Source organism: Microtus oregoni, unplaced genomic scaffold, assembly GCF_018167655.1.
Source record: "Microtus oregoni isolate MIOR12 unplaced genomic scaffold, Mior012 000064F_ref0000363, whole genome shotgun sequence".
NCBI classification, from domain to species: Eukaryota; Metazoa; Chordata; class Mammalia; order Rodentia; family Cricetidae; genus Microtus; species Microtus oregoni.
The window spans coordinates 736,880-757,721 of NW_024543874.1; the positions used below are offsets into that span (position 1 = coordinate 736,880).

The 20,842-nt window shown below is 45.9% G+C and overlaps 1 protein-coding gene across 4 annotated transcripts in view; it reads right to left on the minus strand.

Moving 5' to 3' along the window:
• Positions 1 to 20,842, minus strand: part of Snx10 (sorting nexin 10) — a 68,032-nt gene that overhangs the window by 7,865 nt on the left and 39,325 nt on the right. For all 4 annotated transcript variants that reach the window (XM_041640756.1, XM_041640754.1, XM_041640753.1 and 1 more), the window contains 3 exons: positions 7,393 to 7,479; positions 2,795 to 2,895; positions 2,336 to 2,434 (listed from right to left, as the gene is read on the minus strand). In XM_041640756.1, coding sequence (XP_041496690.1) covers positions 2,336 to 2,434; positions 2,795 to 2,895; positions 7,393 to 7,479 — 287 coding nt within the window. The remainder of the gene's footprint in view (positions 1 to 2,335; positions 2,435 to 2,794; positions 2,896 to 7,392; positions 7,480 to 20,842) is intronic.

The following is a 20,842-nucleotide window of genomic DNA, read 5'->3' on the forward strand; positions in this document are numbered from 1 at the left end:
CAGCGTGTGTCATTCAGAGTCCTTTCCATGCGGTCAGTTCTCTGACAACACAAACCACCAGCATGAACAGCAATGCACTGGTATACTGCTCCACTCCACAACCAAAGCAACCCAGGGACTCAAAGAATCAACCCGGGTTTCCTAGCCTGGAAAATAACAAGAGCCGGGACGGATGGGAGACTTACACCCACGTTCCTTGAGCCCTTGAAGCAGGATACTCGCCACTGTGACGTGTGTGTGTCAACGCCAGTGAACAGCCAAATGATACATAGTACAAAACACCTCTGCCCTGGCACAGTCCCATGGGGCAGATGTATGGAGACCAACGGTGAAAATAGAGTGCTTAAAAACAGTGCACGGAGCAAAACCCAGAAGCTGGGCATGGTGGCACACACCTGTGATCCCAGCAATCTGAGCAGACAGTCAGGAGTTCAAGGCCAGAGTCAAGTACACAGTGCGCTTGAGGCCAGCCTAGGCTACACGAGACCCTGTTTCAAAGGACCAGGGTCAGAGGAATGATCAGTGCCCTGCATTTACCTAGTGACACCAACACAAAGATGCTTGCTGTCCCTGAACTTGCAAAAGCCCAACAGCTCCCCAGTGCTAGCTGGGGCTGTTCACCAGCTCCTGCCCAGGCCTCCCAGGCGGTGGCCAGGCTGCAGGCTTCCCTGGAGGAGCATCTGGAATGAGGCTGCTCTGTAAACACCAGCTACGTGCATCTCAAGGGAGACGCCATTGGCCACCTGGGCACCTGAGAGGCGACAATTAACAGAAGGGAAAAACTGGACAAGTCCTGCCCAGCCCTTTGTTCTGTCACAGTGTAACACCACAAAGAACACTGTGGTCTGAGCTCTTCTCACAGGGATTGCTCTAGTGTCTTCTTTTCCCCTGCCCTCACTCACTCCATAAGCCTCCAGCTTTCCGCGTGTCCCCGTGACCTCTTGGAAGGAAAGGCACTGTGTCAATCGAATAGAACTAAGTATTCATATTTATGTGCATACTTAATACCCAGGCCCTTCCTAAGTGAGCCATATGGGGAAAGCAGCATATTGCTTCAGACTAGCTCCGGGTCCTATTTATTTAACTCAAAAAGGGATAATTTCAGATCCCAAAGCCACTAGAAAAGAAGGGACGCTCAAGGCCCCTGCCTCTAACTGGTTGGTGCTCAACTGACTCTATCTAGAATATGAAAAAAAAAAAAAAAAAAAACAAAAAACAAGCTTACAGCTATTTCAGCCGTGAGTGCGCTAAAATAATAAAGATCAACACGTAGACATTAGGTTGCCAGGCAGTGTTGCTGGTGCCCCACAGTCCTTAGCCTACTCAACTGTCTCAGTCCTTATGGGAAAGGACTACCACTGCCCCATTTTATAGGTGGGACAATAGAGGCACAGAGAAAGTAAAGGGCTTGCCTAGCTCCCCGCTAGTGAAGTGGCAGATCCAAGATTTGAACCTCAGTAGCCTCGCTTCAGAGTCTCTGGTCCAGCCACTGAGGGGCAAGGCTCCCATCCTGGCATTCCAGAGAGCGGATGAGACAGGGAGATCCTAGCGGGAAGGACTCGGCAGCTCATCACAGAAATCCAGGATCAACATACTGAGGCTACTTGGACAACACATGTATGGACAGACCATCCTCTGCAAAGAAGAGTAAGGCCATTTGGTCAGGGAAGAGCCAGGCAGTGTTGTTGGTGCCCCAGTCCTTAGCCTACTCAACTGTCTCAGTCCTTTTGGGGGAAGGACCACCACTGCCCCATTTTATAGGTGGAACAATAGCAGCACAGAGAAAGTGCCTAGAACAGACAAGTCTGGCTTGTCGGGGCTAACTGCTGCAAATAGGGCCGGCTTTAAGGACGTGCTTGTTTTAAGTAATAAGGCACACTTATTCCCTAGGAAACGTTACTTTTGTCAGCCAGCTTCCTGAGAAACTTGAACCTGCTTTATTTCTGTTGCTGCTTCCTTTGGGTTTGTTGTTATTATAGTTGTTTTAGGGTAGGAGAGTATTTCTTTGACATGGACTGGCCTGAAACTCACTGCGAAGCCTGGGTTGGCCTCAAATTCGCAGAAATCCTCCTGCCTCAACCTCATGGGTGCTTCCATTAGAAGTGTAAGCTGCCACTGTATCTACTCTTAAGAGACCATGTGTTTATTCTGATTCAGCCACCCATTGTTTCTAGAAGGCTCCATTCATGCCTGCACCATTACATGTGGGCCACAAGGTGGCACTCTAATACAGGATATGAACATACCAGGCCCACAGGCCAGCGGCATTTCAGAGCAGCAGAGAACCCCTGTTCTCTCTGCCTGCACCCCAGCCTGGTTACAGACCCTCACTTACTTTCTGAGGAAATCTTCCAAGCCCTGACGACGCTGGTCAACGTGCTGGCGATTGTTCATGTTGAAAAACAGGTTCTTAGATGGAAGTTCTGGTAATTCTCTGATGAGAAAGAAAAAAATTAATTAGCAAATCAAGATGACTCGGCTGCAGAAATCCCTCAAACTGAAGGCACATCATGCATGGTAATAATTATCACACGGTTATCACAGAACTATTGTTGTATAATATTAACTTAAAGGAAAATCTGTCTTAAAGCAATTCTGGGGCCGTTGGTGATTAATATTCATAAAAGCTGGTAAAGTCACGTGATGGATTTTAACTTCAGATGCAGTAGGCACAAAAGTCACCAGAGGAAGCGAATCTGTGACCTCTCCTTACCTCGCACATTTTAACGCTATCAATTTTCAGTTCTAGACTATCACAGACAGATCGCCGTACTTTAACCCATAAGCCACTTACACCAGCAATGCATTGCTTTGGAGTCTTTGCCGCAGCCACACGAATTCTCGGTACCTTCTTCGTACACAAGATGTTTTCATTGTAAAACACATGCTATTCGTCTGTGCAGAAACAGAAAAACATGAGGCTCACCTATGGGAAAAAGCACTTATGTAACTCACAATGCGATGCTCACTCTAAAGAGGATGCAACCATGCCACATTAGTTCCATGTATGTGGGCATTGTGCGGTCTTACCCGTAACTCACCAGTCTCGGGCCTGAAGAAGCCTCGGTGACGTAAATGAGTAGTGTTATCTTTAGGTGGCACGGCCACGCCCTGACCAGAATCCTGAAGGAAATCTGAGCTCTCCTAACTACAAGCATTGTTTCCAAAGATAAGGAAATAAATTCTGGTGGGGTTGGTAGCCCATACTGTCATCTCAGACTCAGGGGGCTGAGGCAGGAGGGCCAGCAGTTCAAATCCACCCTGAGCTAGGAAGTGAGTACCTAACTTGATAAACACACACACCTTAAATGCACAGGGACATTTTTAACAGCATCCCAAAGCCTTTACAGATAAGAGTTGACCTCCCCCAGCCCTTCAAAAGGCTTTGCAGACGGCTACATCTCAACAGGAATGCCACTGGTCACTGGGGATCCTGAAGTCACTGCTCAACCAGACAACATTTCCCATCCTCCTGGACAATGAGAGAGGTGGAGGATGAGTTAGGAAAGCAGTGGAGCCCCATTCAGCTTCAGTTCCATGACAGACGGACATAAATGTCAGCCCGGGTTCTACTCCAGGAAAATGACATCAGCTCTAGCTTCCTGAGTGGGAAATCAGGGTGGATACGAAGATGGACAAAAAGCACCTGGGAAGTACAGTTAACCCTATTAGTGACTAGCTGTCTGCTTCCCTGGAGCAGCCCTGAGACAGGTCCAGAGTCCCCAGCCTAAGCTAAATCACAAGGTCACTCCTTTGGGTACACAGATGAGTAAACAGTCTCCTTGGGGTGAACTGCAAAGCTGAAAAACATTGTGTCTTCAACACACAAGGTCATCTCAGCTGAGGTGCTGACTCACACTCAGAACCCAAGGACTCAAAAGGCTGCGGGAGGATTGTCACCTGGCTGGGGCCAACTTGGCTGCAAAGTAAATCCAAGCAGTCTGGGCTACCAAGTAAGATCCTGTATAAAATCTCAACCACCACCCCTAAAAAACAAAACAAACGAATAAATAAAACCTCCGTGTATAGTGTGTGTGTTTTGTGCTTTAGCTTTGTGGGGGGTTTTCTTTGTTTGTTTGTTTTTCAAAACAGGGCTGGGATTTTTTGTGGGGTTTTTTTTGTTGTTTGTTTGTTTGTTTGTTTGTTTGTTTTTCAAAACAGGGCTGGGATTTTTTGTGGGGTTTTTTTTGTTGTTTGTTTGTTTGTTTGTTTGTTTGTTTTGGTTTTTCGAGACAGGGTTTCTCTGTAGCTTTGGAGCCTGTCCTGGAACTAACTCCTGTAGACCAGTCTGGCCTCGAACTCACAGAGATCTGCCTGTCTCTGCCTCCCAAGTGCTGGAATTAAAGGCACGTACCACCAGGCCTGGCCTTATATATTTATTTTAAATTAAGTTCATAATCATTATATTGCTAAATGAGAAACTAACTTTTCACTACTAAGAGCTGTATCATTTCAAAAAGTATCCTACCAATGAAGCCTAGTTGTGTTCTTGGACATCTAAATGACTGTATGTGTTGGAGGTTAAGAACTCACCTGTAGCCGGGCGGTGGTGGCACTTGCCTTTAATCCCAGAACTTGGGTGGCAGAGGCAGGTGGATCTCAGTGAGTTCAAGGCCAGCCTGGTCTACAGAGTGAGTTCCAGGATAGCCAGGAATGTTTTACAGAAAAACCCTGTCTGGGGTCAGGGGGAGAGGAACTCACCTGCAAAGGCCACAGAACACTACCTCCGGCCACTTCTGCGGCTACAGAAATGAAACCTGCTGGAGATGCCTACAGTATCATGACATTCTGCAGGACAACAAAACACAGCCTGACTCTAGCGCTCCTTGGGACCAAGGCTTTGTTACACCAGAATTAGGGCCCTAAGGAGGTCCAAGCAGACATGCTCTCAGTACTCTCCTCGGAGAGTTCCAGGCCACCGCAGGGACTTCTGACACCGCCGGTATGGCTCACAGTCACCACGGGGATCGGTAACAAAAGTTCACATAATACTGAGAGCAGAACGGGGTCCATCTGTGAGCCCTTCTTCCACAGGGCAAGCAGCTGCCATCTCCTGCTTTACAACCCCAGTAAACGTGGACAATCCAGAGTCACCTGGAGGTTCATCTGAGTGAACAGATTCCCAGCTGATGCCCGCAGAGTTAGCTGAGGCTAGCCCAAAGCCTCACTCATCTACCATAGGAGCAAGTCTATATACTGAGGTCACTAACTGACTCGGTCCCTCTAAATCCAGGCTTGTCTCTACCCTCCACCAAAACAAGAAGATTTACTCACTGTCAGCTGGTGAGCCCTTCAGGAAATACCAGAACACCACCAAAACCGTGTAGTTTTCTGGATTCATATCATGCAATTTATCAGCACAGAATAATCTATATTTCGTTATCTCCTGAAAATAATCAAATTTCCTGATGCCCTAAAGTATGTGATTAGGCTCACAAACATTTTTAAATACAGTTAAAAGGCAACTAAATAATTTCATTTTGTTTAAAATGCTTAAATTTTTTAACATTCCTTCTTTGGCAAGGGTTGGGGGGGGCAGTGAGGGACTGAGACAGGTTCTCAAGTGGACCAGGCTGGCCTTGAATTCACTATATAGCCGAGGATCCCTTGGAGCTGCTCTGCCTCCCATGTACTAGAATCACAGACGTGGACCGCCACATCTGATTCAAATGCCTATTCCCTTTTAAAATCTCATTCATTAATTTTATGTGTGTGTGAGTGAGTGTATGACCTGAGTGTAAATCTGTGCATTGCGCGTGCAGGAGCCTGGGGACATCAGAAAAGGAGCTTGATCCCCTGAAACTGGAGTTACAGCTGCCCTGAGCAGCCGGGACCAAAACTCCCAAGCGCAGTGTGGGCTCGGAACTGCTGAGCCATCTCTCCAGCCCAAACGCCTGCTCTTATATGTCCATAATTTTCACACAGAATGGATGCTTGGTTTGAGCTTTTAAGTAAAAACAAAAGCAAAACAACTTATACAGCGCCTGGTAGTGGTAGTGCATGCCTTTAATCCCAGCACTCTGGAGGGAGGCGGAACTCTAGGTTCAAGACCAACTACATAGCAAGTCCCAGGACAGGGAGGACAGCCAGGGCTACACAGGGAAACCCTGTTTTAAAAAACAAACAAACAACAACAAAAACAAACAACTTATACAGCGGTGGCTTCAAAAATAACTGAGAAGCGAGAAAAGGGGCGGGAAAGAGGCCGCTCAACTTTCGCCTTATTTTCTACACTGGGGACTCTTAAAAGAAAAAAATTTGAGTGGCGTTCAGATTTCTAGTGTGATTCCATCATTCCCAACGACACTGAATGATGGCTACATGTTTCTTCACATGTACACGTAGATACGGCAGACCTGGACCAGGTCAGACAAGAAAGTGAGCCTCTTCAAGGCCAGCGTCTGGGGCCAGTCTGCCCACCTCCCGTCTTTCCCAGCGGTCTCGGGGGTTCATTTCCATCCTTTCTAGGCTGCCCTGCATCCACCGCAGCCGCAGCTGCAGGACAGCTGGTGCAGGACGTCCTCCGTGTGGCCCCATGGAGGACAGGTGTGCTGACCTTGTTCGAGAGGAGCAGAGCAGGCTCCACACCAGACGGGCATTTCAGGAGCTTGTGACTCAGGATTATTTCCACTGGGGGAATGTCGCTGCTAGCTGCTCACTCTGTGCTATGACTTCAAACCTAGACTAAGGCAAACTAATTGTACATATTCATTCCCCAAATTTCTGACTCTCTATATAAAACAGAACAAAATATAATAGCACATATGAAAAAATGTTATCATGAAAACCCATACCTTGTATTAATCTAAAATGGTTAATACATCTCCCTTCCCCCCAAATTCTATGTCCTCTCAAAACTTAAGATTTATTAAACAATATATTATCTTGAGATATAATATCACAACGAAATGTCATTGATGAGTTATACTCTTTAACCATTATTTTTTTAAGTATTCACATCTCCATAAGTAAAGGTAATAAACATTAAAATCTTAATAGTTTTTTTTTAAAAAAAAAAAGTAAAATTTGAGCTTCCAATAAGCAATTCTTCAATGTTAAGAATTATCTTACAGCTTCATTTGTAATACGAGCTTAGCTGGAATCATCTCAATTCAGTTCTTTGAATTAAATTTTTTTAATTAATTATTTTGATTTTCAAGACAGGGTTTCTCTGTAGCTTTGGAGCCTGTCCTGGAACTAGCTCTTGTAGACCAGGCTGGCCTCGAACTCACAGAGATCCGGCTGCCTCTGCCTCCTCAGTGCTGGGATTAAAAGGCGTGCGCCACCACTGCCCGGCTGAATTAAATCTTTTTTGTTCTAGTTCTTAGCATCATTATATCATATAAAACATTCACCACCTAAAATCCCACTTCCTACTGACTGCGTACTCACGTGGATGCATATCTCATAGTCGATATAGGAATGCCAAAAGTCCTCCTTCTGAATCCTGGGGTCGCGGACCCAGACGCTTACAAACTCCTGTGAGGGCATAGTGAACGAAGAACAGGGTCAGGATTTGGGAAAGGCTTCAAGGAGCTGGGAGGACAGAACTGCAAGCGGCAGCCAGGGCGCTCGCTGGCCCTCAGAAAACAAGAAGTAGAGACCATGAATCAGGTGTCACCAGGGTCCACAGAACACTTCATCCGCACACGGAAATTTTAAATAATGCGAAACTGACGGAGAGCGTCCAGTGTTGCTGGTATCTGAAGACGGCCAAGAACAGAGTCCAAAACCAATTTTTTTTTTTCTGAGACAAGGTTTCTCTGTAGGTTTCGGGGCCTGTCCTGGAACTAGCTCTTGTAGACCGGGCTGGCCTCAAACTCACAGAGGTCCGCCTGCCTCTACCTCCCAAGGTGCTAGGATTAAAGGCGTGCGCCACCACCGCCTGGCCAAAACTGATTCTTAATACTTGGTTGTGAAAACTAAGCTTTTGTTTGTCTCAGCTTTTCAATGCAGTATTTATGTCATCTCAAATATCTATAATCTGGGTCCAAAACAACAAAATAAATTAGCAATACACACACGCACGCACGCACGCACGCCACGCATGCACACGTTCATGCACACACACAAATGCACGCATGCGCATACACACACACACACACATGCACACACAAACTGTAAATAGTTCTGTTTGCTGGTTTTTAAGATAGTAACAGTGAAAGAAAGGAGCTGGAGAGAGATGGCTCTGCGGTTGAGAGCACTCATTGCTCTTCCAGAGGACTAGGGTTCAATTTCCAGAATCCACACGGGAACTCCAGTTCCTGGGGGCTCTGCAGTCCTCTTCTGGCCTTCCTGGGTACTACATACATGTGGTGCAGACATTCAACTGAGTGTTTTCCGTTGTAAGAGTTGCCATGAGCCAGGCATGGTGGCACATGCCTTTAATCCCAGCACTCAGGAGGCAGAAGCCGGCAGATCTCTGTGAGTTCAAGGCCAGCCTGGTCTACAGAGCAAGTTCCAAGAAAGCCAGAGTGTTATACAGGAAAAAAAAAAAAACACAAAGATTTTTAACTTTTTTAAACAATCTAAACAAAAGAGGAAGGCAGGCCAGGGTTTGGAGAGACCTCCATACTGTTGTACAGACAATAAACAAGAGGTTTTCTTCAATCCATAAGCATTAAAGTAGACCATGTTTCCAGCCAGTAACATTGTGCCCAGCAAAACTTGTCTTAGAAGGCAGCACGGCCTCTGACCCTGAATTTGATACCCTGTCTCATCGGGTGTCCTCAACTAGGACTATGAATGCACATCCCAAGAGGCTTATCTTTAAATGTTCCCACTGTGGTTATCCGCCCCCACCCCACTCTTTGGATGTTTGGTTCAGCTTAGGACACAGTCTCACGCTAGCCCAAGCTAGCCTTGAACCCGTAGCAATCTTCCCACCTCAACCTCTCTAGAGCCGGGATTTCGGTCTGATCCACCACACTTGCCTCCTTTGGTATTTCTCATTCAGTCTTATCACATGACCCAGGCTGGCCTTGAACTCATGATTTTCCAGCCTCTGTCACACATTTTAAAAATCATTCAGAGGCAGAATAAAAATCAGGTAACAACATAACAAAGCGCTATACATTTTGGCCATGATATTTGCTTATTTTTTTATTCTGTGTTTTGTGTGTTTGACTTTCCTTTGGTACTTTCCACATATATGCAGGTTTTTAAAGATTTATTTTATTTTTAGTTATGTGTTGGGGGTGGGAATGTGAAGGACAGCTCAGTGCCCTCGGAGGCCAGAAGGCATCAGCTCCCCTAGAGATGGAGCTACAGGTAGTTTCGAGCCGCTTAGAAACTGAACGCAGGTCCTCTGGCAAGAATAGTATGCACAACTTGGCGGTGGTGGCGCACGCCTTTAATCCCAGCACTTGGGAGGCAGAGGCAGGTGGATCTCTGAGTTCAAGACCAGCCTAGTCTACAGAGTGAGTTCTAAGACAGCCAGGACTACAGAGAGAGACCCTGTCTTGAAAAACCAAAAAGGAAAAAAAATAGTAATAATCATATGCACTTTTAATCACTGCGCCATCTCTCCTGCCCCCACAAGTGGTTTTTCAATCAATCCTTAGAGAAGCAGTCAATGACTAGAAAGATAAACAGGTTATGGGCAAGTTCTCCTGTGGAACCTCGCCTGCTCTCTGGAATTCTTTCCTACTTTTCCTTAATAAATGTGTTTGTTTGGCCAGCAGGAAGGGAGGGAAGGCAGATAGGTTATGGTTCTCAGTCATACCACCCTGAACACATCCAATCTCATCGCATAAGTAGGTTGGGAAGACAAGACCACAGTCTGCAGACCATCCAAGGCTCCCAACCCTGCACATATTGGCTCCATTCTGGTTTTCATGGGCCTTTCTTATATACATACATACACATGTGCATCACATACGTTATACATTACATTCATATATTGTGTGCATGCATATATTACACATCAACATATACATTATATTATGTGTTATATACATTGTATGCAAGCATATGCTGCCTACATACATACATAATCATATTTAACTATGCTGGTGTACAGATGACTATACTAATGCTTCAGGGCCTTTTTTGACTCTTCTAATTTTAAAAGAAATTAAAACAATTTCACTGGCCCTCAAAAGTAGCGTTGTCCTTGGCGCTGTGCCTAACGGAGGACTTGAGGGATCGCTCCGAGTCACCGTGTCCCGTGGAAGCCACATTCCCACAGAGTTGGCAGAATCAGTTTTCCATGGAAGAGGAAGACATGCCCAGATGAGTCAACAGAAGCCAACATTTCCAACCACTCAACGTCACGCATTAACAGCAGATGGAAAACACAGGCCTGCTATTGAAATGGTGGGTCTTCACACAGCGAAAACCAAGTGGAAGGTGGGCGTGGGGGCTCAGACCTATAACCCCAGCACTCAGGAGGCAGAGGCAGGACTTCCATGAGCTCAGAGCCCATGGCCATACACTGAGTTCCAAAGCAGCCAGTCTACAAGGTGAGACTCTGCCTCAGAAACAAACCCACAGCCAAAGAATGGGAAGAAAGGGCAGACACACGAGTCAACATAGCACATATGTGTGACCTGGGATAAAAACAGGGTATGTCTGGACGGTAAGCCCTACTGACATGGTACCGCCACATATGCCCAACCACACGGCATATCACTAATTCACTATGGCAACCATATAAGTGGTTCTAAAGTCAATACATAAATGTTTTTCTCGCCCTACTTCTCCCCTGTTGCCCCGTTGCTGGTATACCAACATTGAACAGAAGTTCTAGTCAAAAAACTACAAGTAAATTCTGGCTCACCCAGCTCCTAAAATTATGAATTCACCAAGCCTTGCCTTCCACCTCTGGTAGTTGATAGATAGATCAAATACAAAACACCACTGAGAACATCAGAGAATGCCCTATTAATGCTAAACAAACACAAAGCAAATCACACACAGGGAGAAGACTGATCAATGCAGAGCATGAAGCCTTCCCACACACACTGACGTTATGAAATAAGAAAATCTAACCCAGCCTTGTGAGTGAGACAGGGGAAACTATAAACAGTTTCCCAAAAAATAATCGACTTTCAAAAAAGGGGGGTGGGGACAAGGAAATCTAACTCGGCCTAGTGATACATACCCATGATCCCAGCACTCAGGTGGAAGAGGCAGCAGGACCATCTTAAATGCAAAGCTAGCCTGGTCTACATAGTAAGTCCCCAGCCAACCAGGGCTAGAAAGTGAAATTTGTCTCTCATCAACACCATCATTATCATCAACGGCCTCTACTTCCCTCCAAATCAGGATCTCACTATGTAACCCAGACTAGCTTTGAACTCTAAATCCTGACACAGCCTCCCCGTAACCCACATTTTATTTTTTAGTAAAAAATATTGATTTAGGAACTTAGTAACAAACACCCTAATAGTGTAATTGTTTAGTAAAACGTGGCCTTAAGGTTGAACTACATTCGTCAAACAGGTCCTTCACAATGTGTGCTCTGGGACACACAGCGCAGCGACAAGCTACGGGAAGGACTCTCCTTCCAGCAGGATGGAACCTAATCTTTACCTAGAGACGAACATGAGAATATTCTAAAGCCATGCCAGAATACAGAAATGCATTTGTCCTCATTGTTGTTTTGTTTTGTTTGTTTGTTTGTTTGTTTTGAGACAGGGTTTCTCGGTGTAGCCATGGTTATTCTGGAACTCGCTCTGTAGACCAGGCTGGCCTTGAACTCACAGAGATCCACCTGACTGTCTCCCTGAGTGCTGGGACTAAAGTTGTGTGCCACCATCGCCCCAGCGCCCTGGTCATGAGAAACACATATTAAATGCACACCCAGAATGCACCGCAGCACTAAGAGTATATCTACATTATTCTTTCAACACTGACAGTCTTTAGCCTGACTGGTGTGTTCACTGGCTAGTTTTTATCAACTTGACATAAACTAAGGCCAACGGGGAGAAGGAACCTTAATAATGGAATTGCCTGCATGTGACTGGCCTGTAGGCATGTCTGGGGACATATTCTTGGTTGACTAATATAGAAGGGTCCAGTCCACTATGGGAGATGCCACTCCTGGGCAGGGGAACCTAGGCCAATTAGAAAAGGCAGCTGAACCAGGTACACATCTTTAATCCCAGTACTTGAGAAGCAGCGGCAGGCGATTCTCTTGAGTTTGAGGCCAGCTTGGTCTACAGAGCGAGTTCCAGAACAGTCAGGGCTGTGACATAAAGAAACCCTGTCTCGAAAAAAGAAAGAAAAGAAAGAGAAAAGGCAACTGAAGAAGGACACAGTTGTGTTTAACAAGGCAGTGAGCAGTCAGTACCTCCATGGTTTCCACTTTAGCTCCTGCTTCAACTTCCTGCAGTGATGGACAGGATCTGGGAGTTAGAGATGAAATAAGCCCTTTTCTCCTTAAGTTGGTTTTGGTCAGTGGTTTTAGGGTGTTTGTATGTTTGTTTGTTAGTTTGTTTTATCACAGCAACGAAACCCAGAGTAGAACAATTGGGGCGCTAAGCAGCACTGTCCTTTTGTGGGGAGTAAGCTCGCATTCTCTGTCTGCTCTCCGCGGTTGCTGTGCCCCTGTGAGCCATACCAGGCTGCTGGTCCCTTACCGACTTATTTCGGGTCTAAGGTGGCCTTACACACACACACACACACGCACACACACTCACACACTCAACCACCCACATGGGCTGGCGATTCCTAGCATTTCATTCCAGTCCAGGCATCTTTGCTCTGTACCAAGTCTCCAGCCTTGACCCTTGACCCACCGGAAGTCCCATGCTCCCCACACCATTCTGTCCCTCAACTCAGTGCCACCACAGCCCCAGCCAGACTTCTCTGGCTGACTGCTCCAGCACACACTGGTCCACTCTGTATGACAAACCTCCCAAGGAACTTTCTTTTGTGTACCTATACCCTTCCCAGTGCAACGCACCCCCCACCAAAGGCAGAGCCTCCTAGTACAGAAAGCTAAGGAAACATACAAGGCTCAGTCTTCCAGCTGTTTCGGAAATGGTGACCAGTGCTGAGGAGAGCAGACTCCATCACAGCGGCCTAAGATCGGGCAGGGAGCGAGGGCTGCGCTGTGTGTGCCCTCATTCACACCCTTGAACAAGCTGGTCTTCCTGCCTAGATCACTAACATCAGACCGTTTTCTTCTTCTTTCTTCTGCTTCCCACCCCAACCTTTCCTTTCTCTCCTTCTGCTCCCTAATCCAATCATCTTTAAACACACCTGAGTCCACACTCTTCCGCCTCTCCTGGTGTGATTTATTCGACTGTCCTTGAAGCACCACGTACTCCCTGACTCCCTGGCTCTCCTTGCTGTCCAGCACTAACAAACGGGCCTCCTCTCCTGGAGCCAACCTTAAGCAACCTGGCCAGGCTCTCAAGACATCAACGCCTGGCACCTCCAGTGTACCCAGTGACAGTCAGCCAATCTGTAAGTGCCCGCAGGGATGAGCGAATCGCCTTCGGGGGGAGGGGGGGGACACTAAATCCAACTTTAGCTGAAATAAAAACCTCTTCCACCCGGCCTCCTGGACACCGCTTATCATTCCAAAAGGTATTTCATAGATGGCCCCAGGTTTATCTTAATTTACCAATCCCATCCTCCAAGGGTGCTGCCAATTAACAGCGGAAGGCAACTGGCGCAATGCGGAAGATGTACGAGGGCAAACTGTCTCCGAGCAACCTGAAGAACTTCAGAACCGCCTATTTACATAGAAATAATTGAAAATCATCCCGATGCCCTTAGTCACTTCATCCCCGAAGACTCGCGCTGGGCAGCAATTTGTTAGCCTGGTTGGAGTTAAAATATGTACTGGAACGTCATAAAAGCACATTTATTTTAAAATATTCCGTAATTCAGATGGGCCTCTCCTCCCCCACCCTGCAATTAGTAGGAATTAGTGAAGTTTCAACACACTTCCAGCTATGAACAGCACACCCAGACAGCCGAGGTTCACCTATAATCTCTTAATTAGAGGCATCCCTCACGACCTGCCCACCATCCCTCACGCGGATGCTGGCAAGCTGTCGGCCACAAAGGACAGCCCCATGTCCCATACCTGGAATCCCATGGATTTCCTATGGAAATGGCTTCCAAAGCCGCTGTTAGTCAATTTAATGACCTTATTAAACATTTTAATGGCTTCCTGGGCCTAATGACTGTATCTACTATGAAAGGAACCGCCAGGAGGAGTAGAATTAAAAATTTAAAGCAACGGATCCCTCCTGCACTCCATGAGAAAACAGGCCATGGGGTCTGTGAAAATCCAATCACTGGGTACTCTTTAATCTCCATGACCCCTGTTTCTCCCTGACCTCTGCCCCAGGTGCAGCTTTATCTGTCCACCTTGTCTCTTCTTCCCTAACAGCTGGGTAATATTAACCCCAACTCTACAGATAAGAGCAGTTTAAGCAACTGGCCCAAAAGACAGATGACCAGCAAGGCCAGGCTGCATTTATAACTCGGATTTGCCTCTTGTCCATAACCTGGACTCTGGTGGTTCCTTTAGCAGCAGTGGGGCGTCACTGCGCTCTCTTCGGGTGTGGTTGTCGGCTATTAGATAAACACTGGCTCTTCCGGGGCTGTCGCTCCCACCCAGGACGCCATGTGTGGTCACTGTGTCTCCTTAGACCCTTTTGGCCTGTGGCACTTGCACGGTTTTGATGACCTTGCCAGTTCTGAGAACTTGTCGGGTCTTTTGTAGATGTTCCTCAGCTAGGGTGTACCTGGTGTTTGTCCCGGGACTAGACTGGGGTTCTGAGTGTTTGGAAGGAAGATCATACTCTCATCACATCCTAGGCACCTGCAGTCCCCCAATTCCCCACTGCTGCGTACTGTGATCACCTGGCTGAGCAGTGACTGATGGGTCTTCCCACCATGGATGTTAATAAATGTGAAGATAAATTTACATTGATTATTTTTCTAGTCACTTCTAGTTTAGTTGTAGCTGGCAAAGTAGCTCTTAAAAGTATCAGAATGCTGACCTGGAGGTGAGAGATGTTAAATGATAAATTCTATTTGGTCTCCATTTTCTAAAAATGCACATCCACAAGTACAGGAAAGGGCTGGGAAGCGATAGCCCAAGCTTCTGTCTTTCCCTTAGAACCTATGTTCTACAGGGAACAAATCTTTTAAAAATCTGGGAAATGGAAATAAAGTCTTTCTTCAGGACTTGGATGCAATAAAACAGACCCTCAGGTGATTGTTACACAAATGGGCTCAGAATGCTAACACCATGGGAACCTGCAGTGTGGGGAAGGATTACGATTCCAGGCTGCTTTCTTCTCTCATTGAAACTGGACTGTCATTTTTAAATTCTATTTATTTTTATGCATACGGGTGTTCTGGTGGGATGTATGTCTGTGCACCACATTTATGCATGATGCAGGAAGGAACCCAGAAGAGGGCATTAGATCCCCTACGACTGCAGTTACAGATGCTGGAAATTGAACCCAGGTCCTCAGGGAGAGCACACAGTGCTCTTACCCACTGTGCCATGGCATCAGCCATAGAAAGTGTACTATTCTTCAGTAACTGGGTAGAATGCCAGAGGCTGGGAATCAGAGCAAAGGGCAAGGGAATAAGAAAGGAAGAGAGAGAAGAGTAGAACTTAGGTTTAAGGGAGGGATAAAGAACTCAAGGCACTATTCAGTGACATTCATTAATTTAAACCTTTGATGTAGGTGGGTCTTCTATCTAGCTGTTGTTTCATTGGTTAATTAATAAAGAAAACTGCTTGGCCTGATAGGTCAGAACATAGGTGGGTGGAGTAGACAGAACAGAATGCTGGGAAGAAGGGAAGTGAGCAGACGCTATAGCTCTCCTCTCCGAGATGGACGCAGGTTAAGATCCTTCCCGGAAAGCCACCACCTCATGGTGCTACACACATTATTAGAAATGGGTTAATCAAGATGTGAGAGTTAGTCAATAAGAGACTAGAACTAATGGGCCAGGCAGTGTTTAAAAGAATACAGTTTCCGTGTAATTATTTTGGGTAGGACTAGTCAGCGGCCAGGAGCTGGGCAGCGGGAAGCAGCCCGCAGCTTCATACTACAAACCTTAGTCAGTTTCCAGCCAGTAGGCCAAAGCTAGACCCCCATGGTTTAGGGCAGCAGGGTGCAGCTCAGAGGTAGAGTGTTGCATGTTCCTCAGTCCTGGCACTACAAAGACACAGGCAAAAGTAAGACTACCAAGCTGGGTACCGTGGTGTGCACCTACTAACTCCCAGCACTTGGGAGGCCTACATAGAGGATCACCATGCATTTGAGGCCTCCCTAAGCTAAAAAGTGAGGGCGAGGCCAGTCTGGCCTACATGGTGAGACCTTGCCTCAAAATTTAAACAAAAACTTGCCACTCTTTCTTAAAGTAAGTCCAAAATGTCTCCGTTGGTAAGCGAGCCTTGAGCGTATCCACACTATCCATCCATTCCTTAAGGCTTTTCACCCAACATTGCTCAGGTCCTTCCCATCTCTGTAACACTCTTTCCTCCCTCCCTGGACTGGCTAGTTTTAGGTGTCAACATGACACAAGCTAGAGTCATCAGAGAGGAAGGAGCCTCAGTTGAAGAAATGCCTCTATGAGATCCAGTTGTAAGGCATTTTCTCAATTAGTGATCAATGCGGGAGGGCCCAGGCCATTGTGAGTGGTGCCATCCCTGGGCTGGTGGTCCTGGGTTCTGTAAGAAAGCAATCTGAGCAAGTCAGGGGAAGCAGGCAACAAGGCAGCTCTCCTCCATGGCCTCTGTATCAGCTCCTTCCTTCAGGATCCTGCCCTGTTTTGAGTTCCTGTCCTGACTTACTTCAGTGATCATGAGAAATGTATAAGCCAAATAAAAGCTTTCCTCTTCAGCTTGCTTTTTGGTCATGGTGTTTTGTAGCAGCAATAGAAACCCTAAGACACCCAGTGATGGGGTCATGGTGGCACATGGAACTCCCTTGGGACACTTAGACTTGTCCTATTCTGGGTATTCCCTGCCAAAAACACTGACTCAAGCCAGGTATGGGTAGCACAAATCTTCAATCCTAGCACTCAGGAGGCAGAGGCAGGCAGATCTCTGTAGTTCAAGGCTAACATAGTCTACATAGTGAGTTCCAGACCAGCAAAGGCTATGTAATAAGATCCCATCCCAAAAAACCAAAATAATCAAAACATACAACTCACTCAAGTGTCATTAACGGGTAGTTACCTAAGAGCCGCTGCTATTCCCCAACATGAAGTATGAACACTTTGAAGAAGAAATATCCTTCCTTTTAAGATGTAAGTCTCTAGATCTGTGGTTCTCAGCCTTCCTAATGCTATGACCCTTTAATACAGTTCCTCATGTTGTAGTGACCATAAAGTTATTTCATTGCTACATCATAATTTTGTTGTAATTTTGCTACTGTTACGAATCATAATGTAAATATCTGATATACAGGATATCTGATATTTTTTGAAGATTTATTTATTATGTATACAACATTCTGCTTCCACGTATGCCTGCAGGCCAGAAGAGGGCGCCAGATCTCATTACAGATGGTTGTGAGCTACCCTGTGGTTGCTGAGAATTGAACTCAGGACCTCCAGAAGAGCAGTCAGTGCTCTTAACCCCTGAGCCATCTCTCCAGCCCCTGGATATCTGATATTTGACCCCAATAGGGTCTCGACCCACAGGTTGAGAACCACAGCTCTAAGGGAGCCTACAGTTATCATGTTCCAGGAAGTTTGGAGATACACAGGTGTAGACATATACACAGGTGTAGACATATAACAGGTGTAGACATATACACAGGTGTAGACAAATACACAGGTGTAGACATATACACTGGTGTAGACAAATACACAGGTGTAGACATATACACAGGTGTAGACAAATACACAGGTGTAGACAAATACACAGGTGTAGACAAATACACAGGTGTAGACAAATACACAGGTGTAGACATATACACAGGTGTAGACATATACATAGGCAGGAAGACAAGCCTCACCCCCTAAGAGGGGTGTTCCAGTTACACCAGCGGCTCAGGAAGAAGCCCAGCACCTTCATGGGGGAACAGCCATCCAATGGTCAAGAACAGGATCTAAGTCTCCAGGAAACAGTGTCCTGCAATGGGGAGTAGCTCCTTTACCCCTTCAGGAAAGAAGATTCCAGAGGCAGGGGACAAAGGTCCTCAGTGCAGCAGAGAAATCAAACAGCTCTTCCTGGGCATTAGAATATAAAACAGGACAAAAACGCCTGACTCCACAGAAGACGCTGTCTGAAATGTGTCCCTTGTCACACTCACCTGCCTTTCCATTTGAATTCTGGGTTCTGTCTCATTAAACACAAAGGTTGATTCAGTTGGGTCCGTCTAATTATTCTTATTAAAATATGTAACCATAATATTTTAATTGTAAATTAAAGTTGCATGCATGAATGAGTCTGAATTCATTTTAATTTTATAATGGCCCAATGCCAAGGCCTTTTTATAGGGACAATCCATCAGCTGAGGTACTGCTCTCCTGGGAATTCAAACCACTGTGAAATGGAACATATTTAACTAACAAGGGGGACTCCCGCTCCCGTCTCTCCTCTTGCTAGATTTATTATGGTAATAAAGCTGCTTCGACAAGAGAGACTACATTTCCCAAATCTTTAAAAAAAATAAATAAATACCCAAACCCCGAGGCTGGCACTACCAGTTGTGTAGAGCTGGCATGTCCCTCCCGCCCATCTGCATCCTCAACAAAGATGGCAAAGAGGTCCTAATCCACATTCCAATCTCATGATTAATAGTAACGGCTGCTATCTATGGGCACCACCTGGAAAGTGCTTATACAAAGACGGGTCTAGCTTCTAGAACAATCCGTGATACTGCACCTGACCCTTGCACACGTGATTGGGGGATCTTGACTGAATGACAACAAGTAGCTACACTCTACAGACTCGGAGCCTCGAGCTGGCCTTGTGAGCAGAGTGCTCTTGGGGCAATCAAGGATAGGAAAACACCTTTTGAAAATGAAGCTGTCAGAAGTCTCCTTTTGCTCCCCCTTCAACAATGTATGAAGGCGAGCAAAGCAGGAGGGTGGGACTAGACACAGCCCCAGGGACAAGACTGTGCCGAGTTGTCAAGGCTCCAAAGTAAACCTGGTAACAGGGAGCAAGAAGACCCTGGAGTTGGGGAGAAGTGGGACTGGGACTGGAGGAAGACTTCGGGGCTGCAGGTATCCAGATGCCAGGTGCAGGGACTCTGGCCGTGCGGTGCCGGCTAACAGCTCAGTACTCAGGGTCCTTGTGGAGAATGGACAGACAGCTGATTTACACTACAGTACACCCTGGATCTCACTTCTCTGTAATTATTTCTTTTTTTTTTTTAAGACAGGGTTTCCCTGTGTAACAGTCCTAGCTGTCCTGGAACTAGCTCTTGTAGACCAGGCTGGCCTCGAATTCACCCGCCTATGCCTCCCAAGTGCTGGGATTAAAGGCATGCACCACCACGGCCCAGCCTCTATAATTATTTCTTACTAACAAAAACTAAACTAGATTTTTTGAACACGGTCTCTCCATCCATTTGCAGTATGTTTTTTCCCCTTTCCATTGAAGGAATTGCCATTTTTAAATTCATTAATGATATAATACTGTCATATAGTCATTTATCAGAAAGGACATCTTCAAGATCATTGAAATGCTATATATAGTTTATATAGTTGGTTCAATGGCTAATATTGATTATTAGCTTGACAGGTCTGGAATTACCTGGACAGACCTCCAGGCATGCCTATGAGGGATTATTATCTTGACTAGGTAAACTGAGGTAAGAGGTCTCACCCTAAACACGGGTGTCACCATTCCCTAAGCTTGGGTCCTGGACTGCATGAAAGAAACAAAGTTGAACAAATTGGGGTTAGGGGTGATGGCTCAATTGGCAATGTGTTTGTTGTGCAAACGTAGGAAGGACATGTGTTTGTTCCCTAGATTGGTGACAGAAGGACATGGTGACACAAACCTGTAACCCCAGCACTGTGGGGAGAGACAGAGAATCCTATGGTTCACCAGCCAGACAGTCTATCATAATTGGCAAGTTCCAGGCCAAGTGAGAGACTTGTCTCATAAAACTAGGTAGAAAGTACATGAGGAATAACACCTGAGGTTGACCTCTGGCCTCCATGTGTACATTCACACTCAGAAACACACACACACTTAGAAACACACACACACACACAAGAACGAATGAATGAAGCCAAGTGTGGTGGCACACACCTTCAGTCCCAGTACTTAGAAGGTAGAGGGGAATCTTTGTGAGTCCGAGGCCAGTTGATTTACATAGCAAATTCTATGATAGCCAGAGCTATAGTCTGTCTCAGATAGATAGATAGACAGATAAAAGGAAAGCTAGATAGATAAGAATGACTGAACCAACCAATAACCACACGCTTCTTACAACTACAGCATAGCTCAGTTGGGAGAGTGTTTGCCAACCATATATAAAACCCTGGCTTGATCCCTAGCAATGCACAAACTATACTTGTAATCCCAACATTCAGGAGGTGGACACTATATATATATATATATATATATATATATATATATATAATGTTAAGATCAACATGGAGTACATAAAGCTCAAAATTATGATTTTTGTTGTTTTCATAGGTGAACACACACACACACTGAAAGAAAATTTTTAATTGTGACTTTGGAACAGTGCTCTTGGTGGGCACAGCTGCTTAGTTAGTGATATCAGACTAAGGCAGCCCAAAAAGGGGACAAGACTTTGCCCTCTGAAGCTGCAAGTCATCCCTATACCTGTAGTATTCTGCCTTAGTATGGTTTTGGCTCATGGACAATCTCAACTACATGACCATCATGGGCTGTTGTAGCACTTCTGGCTTTCAG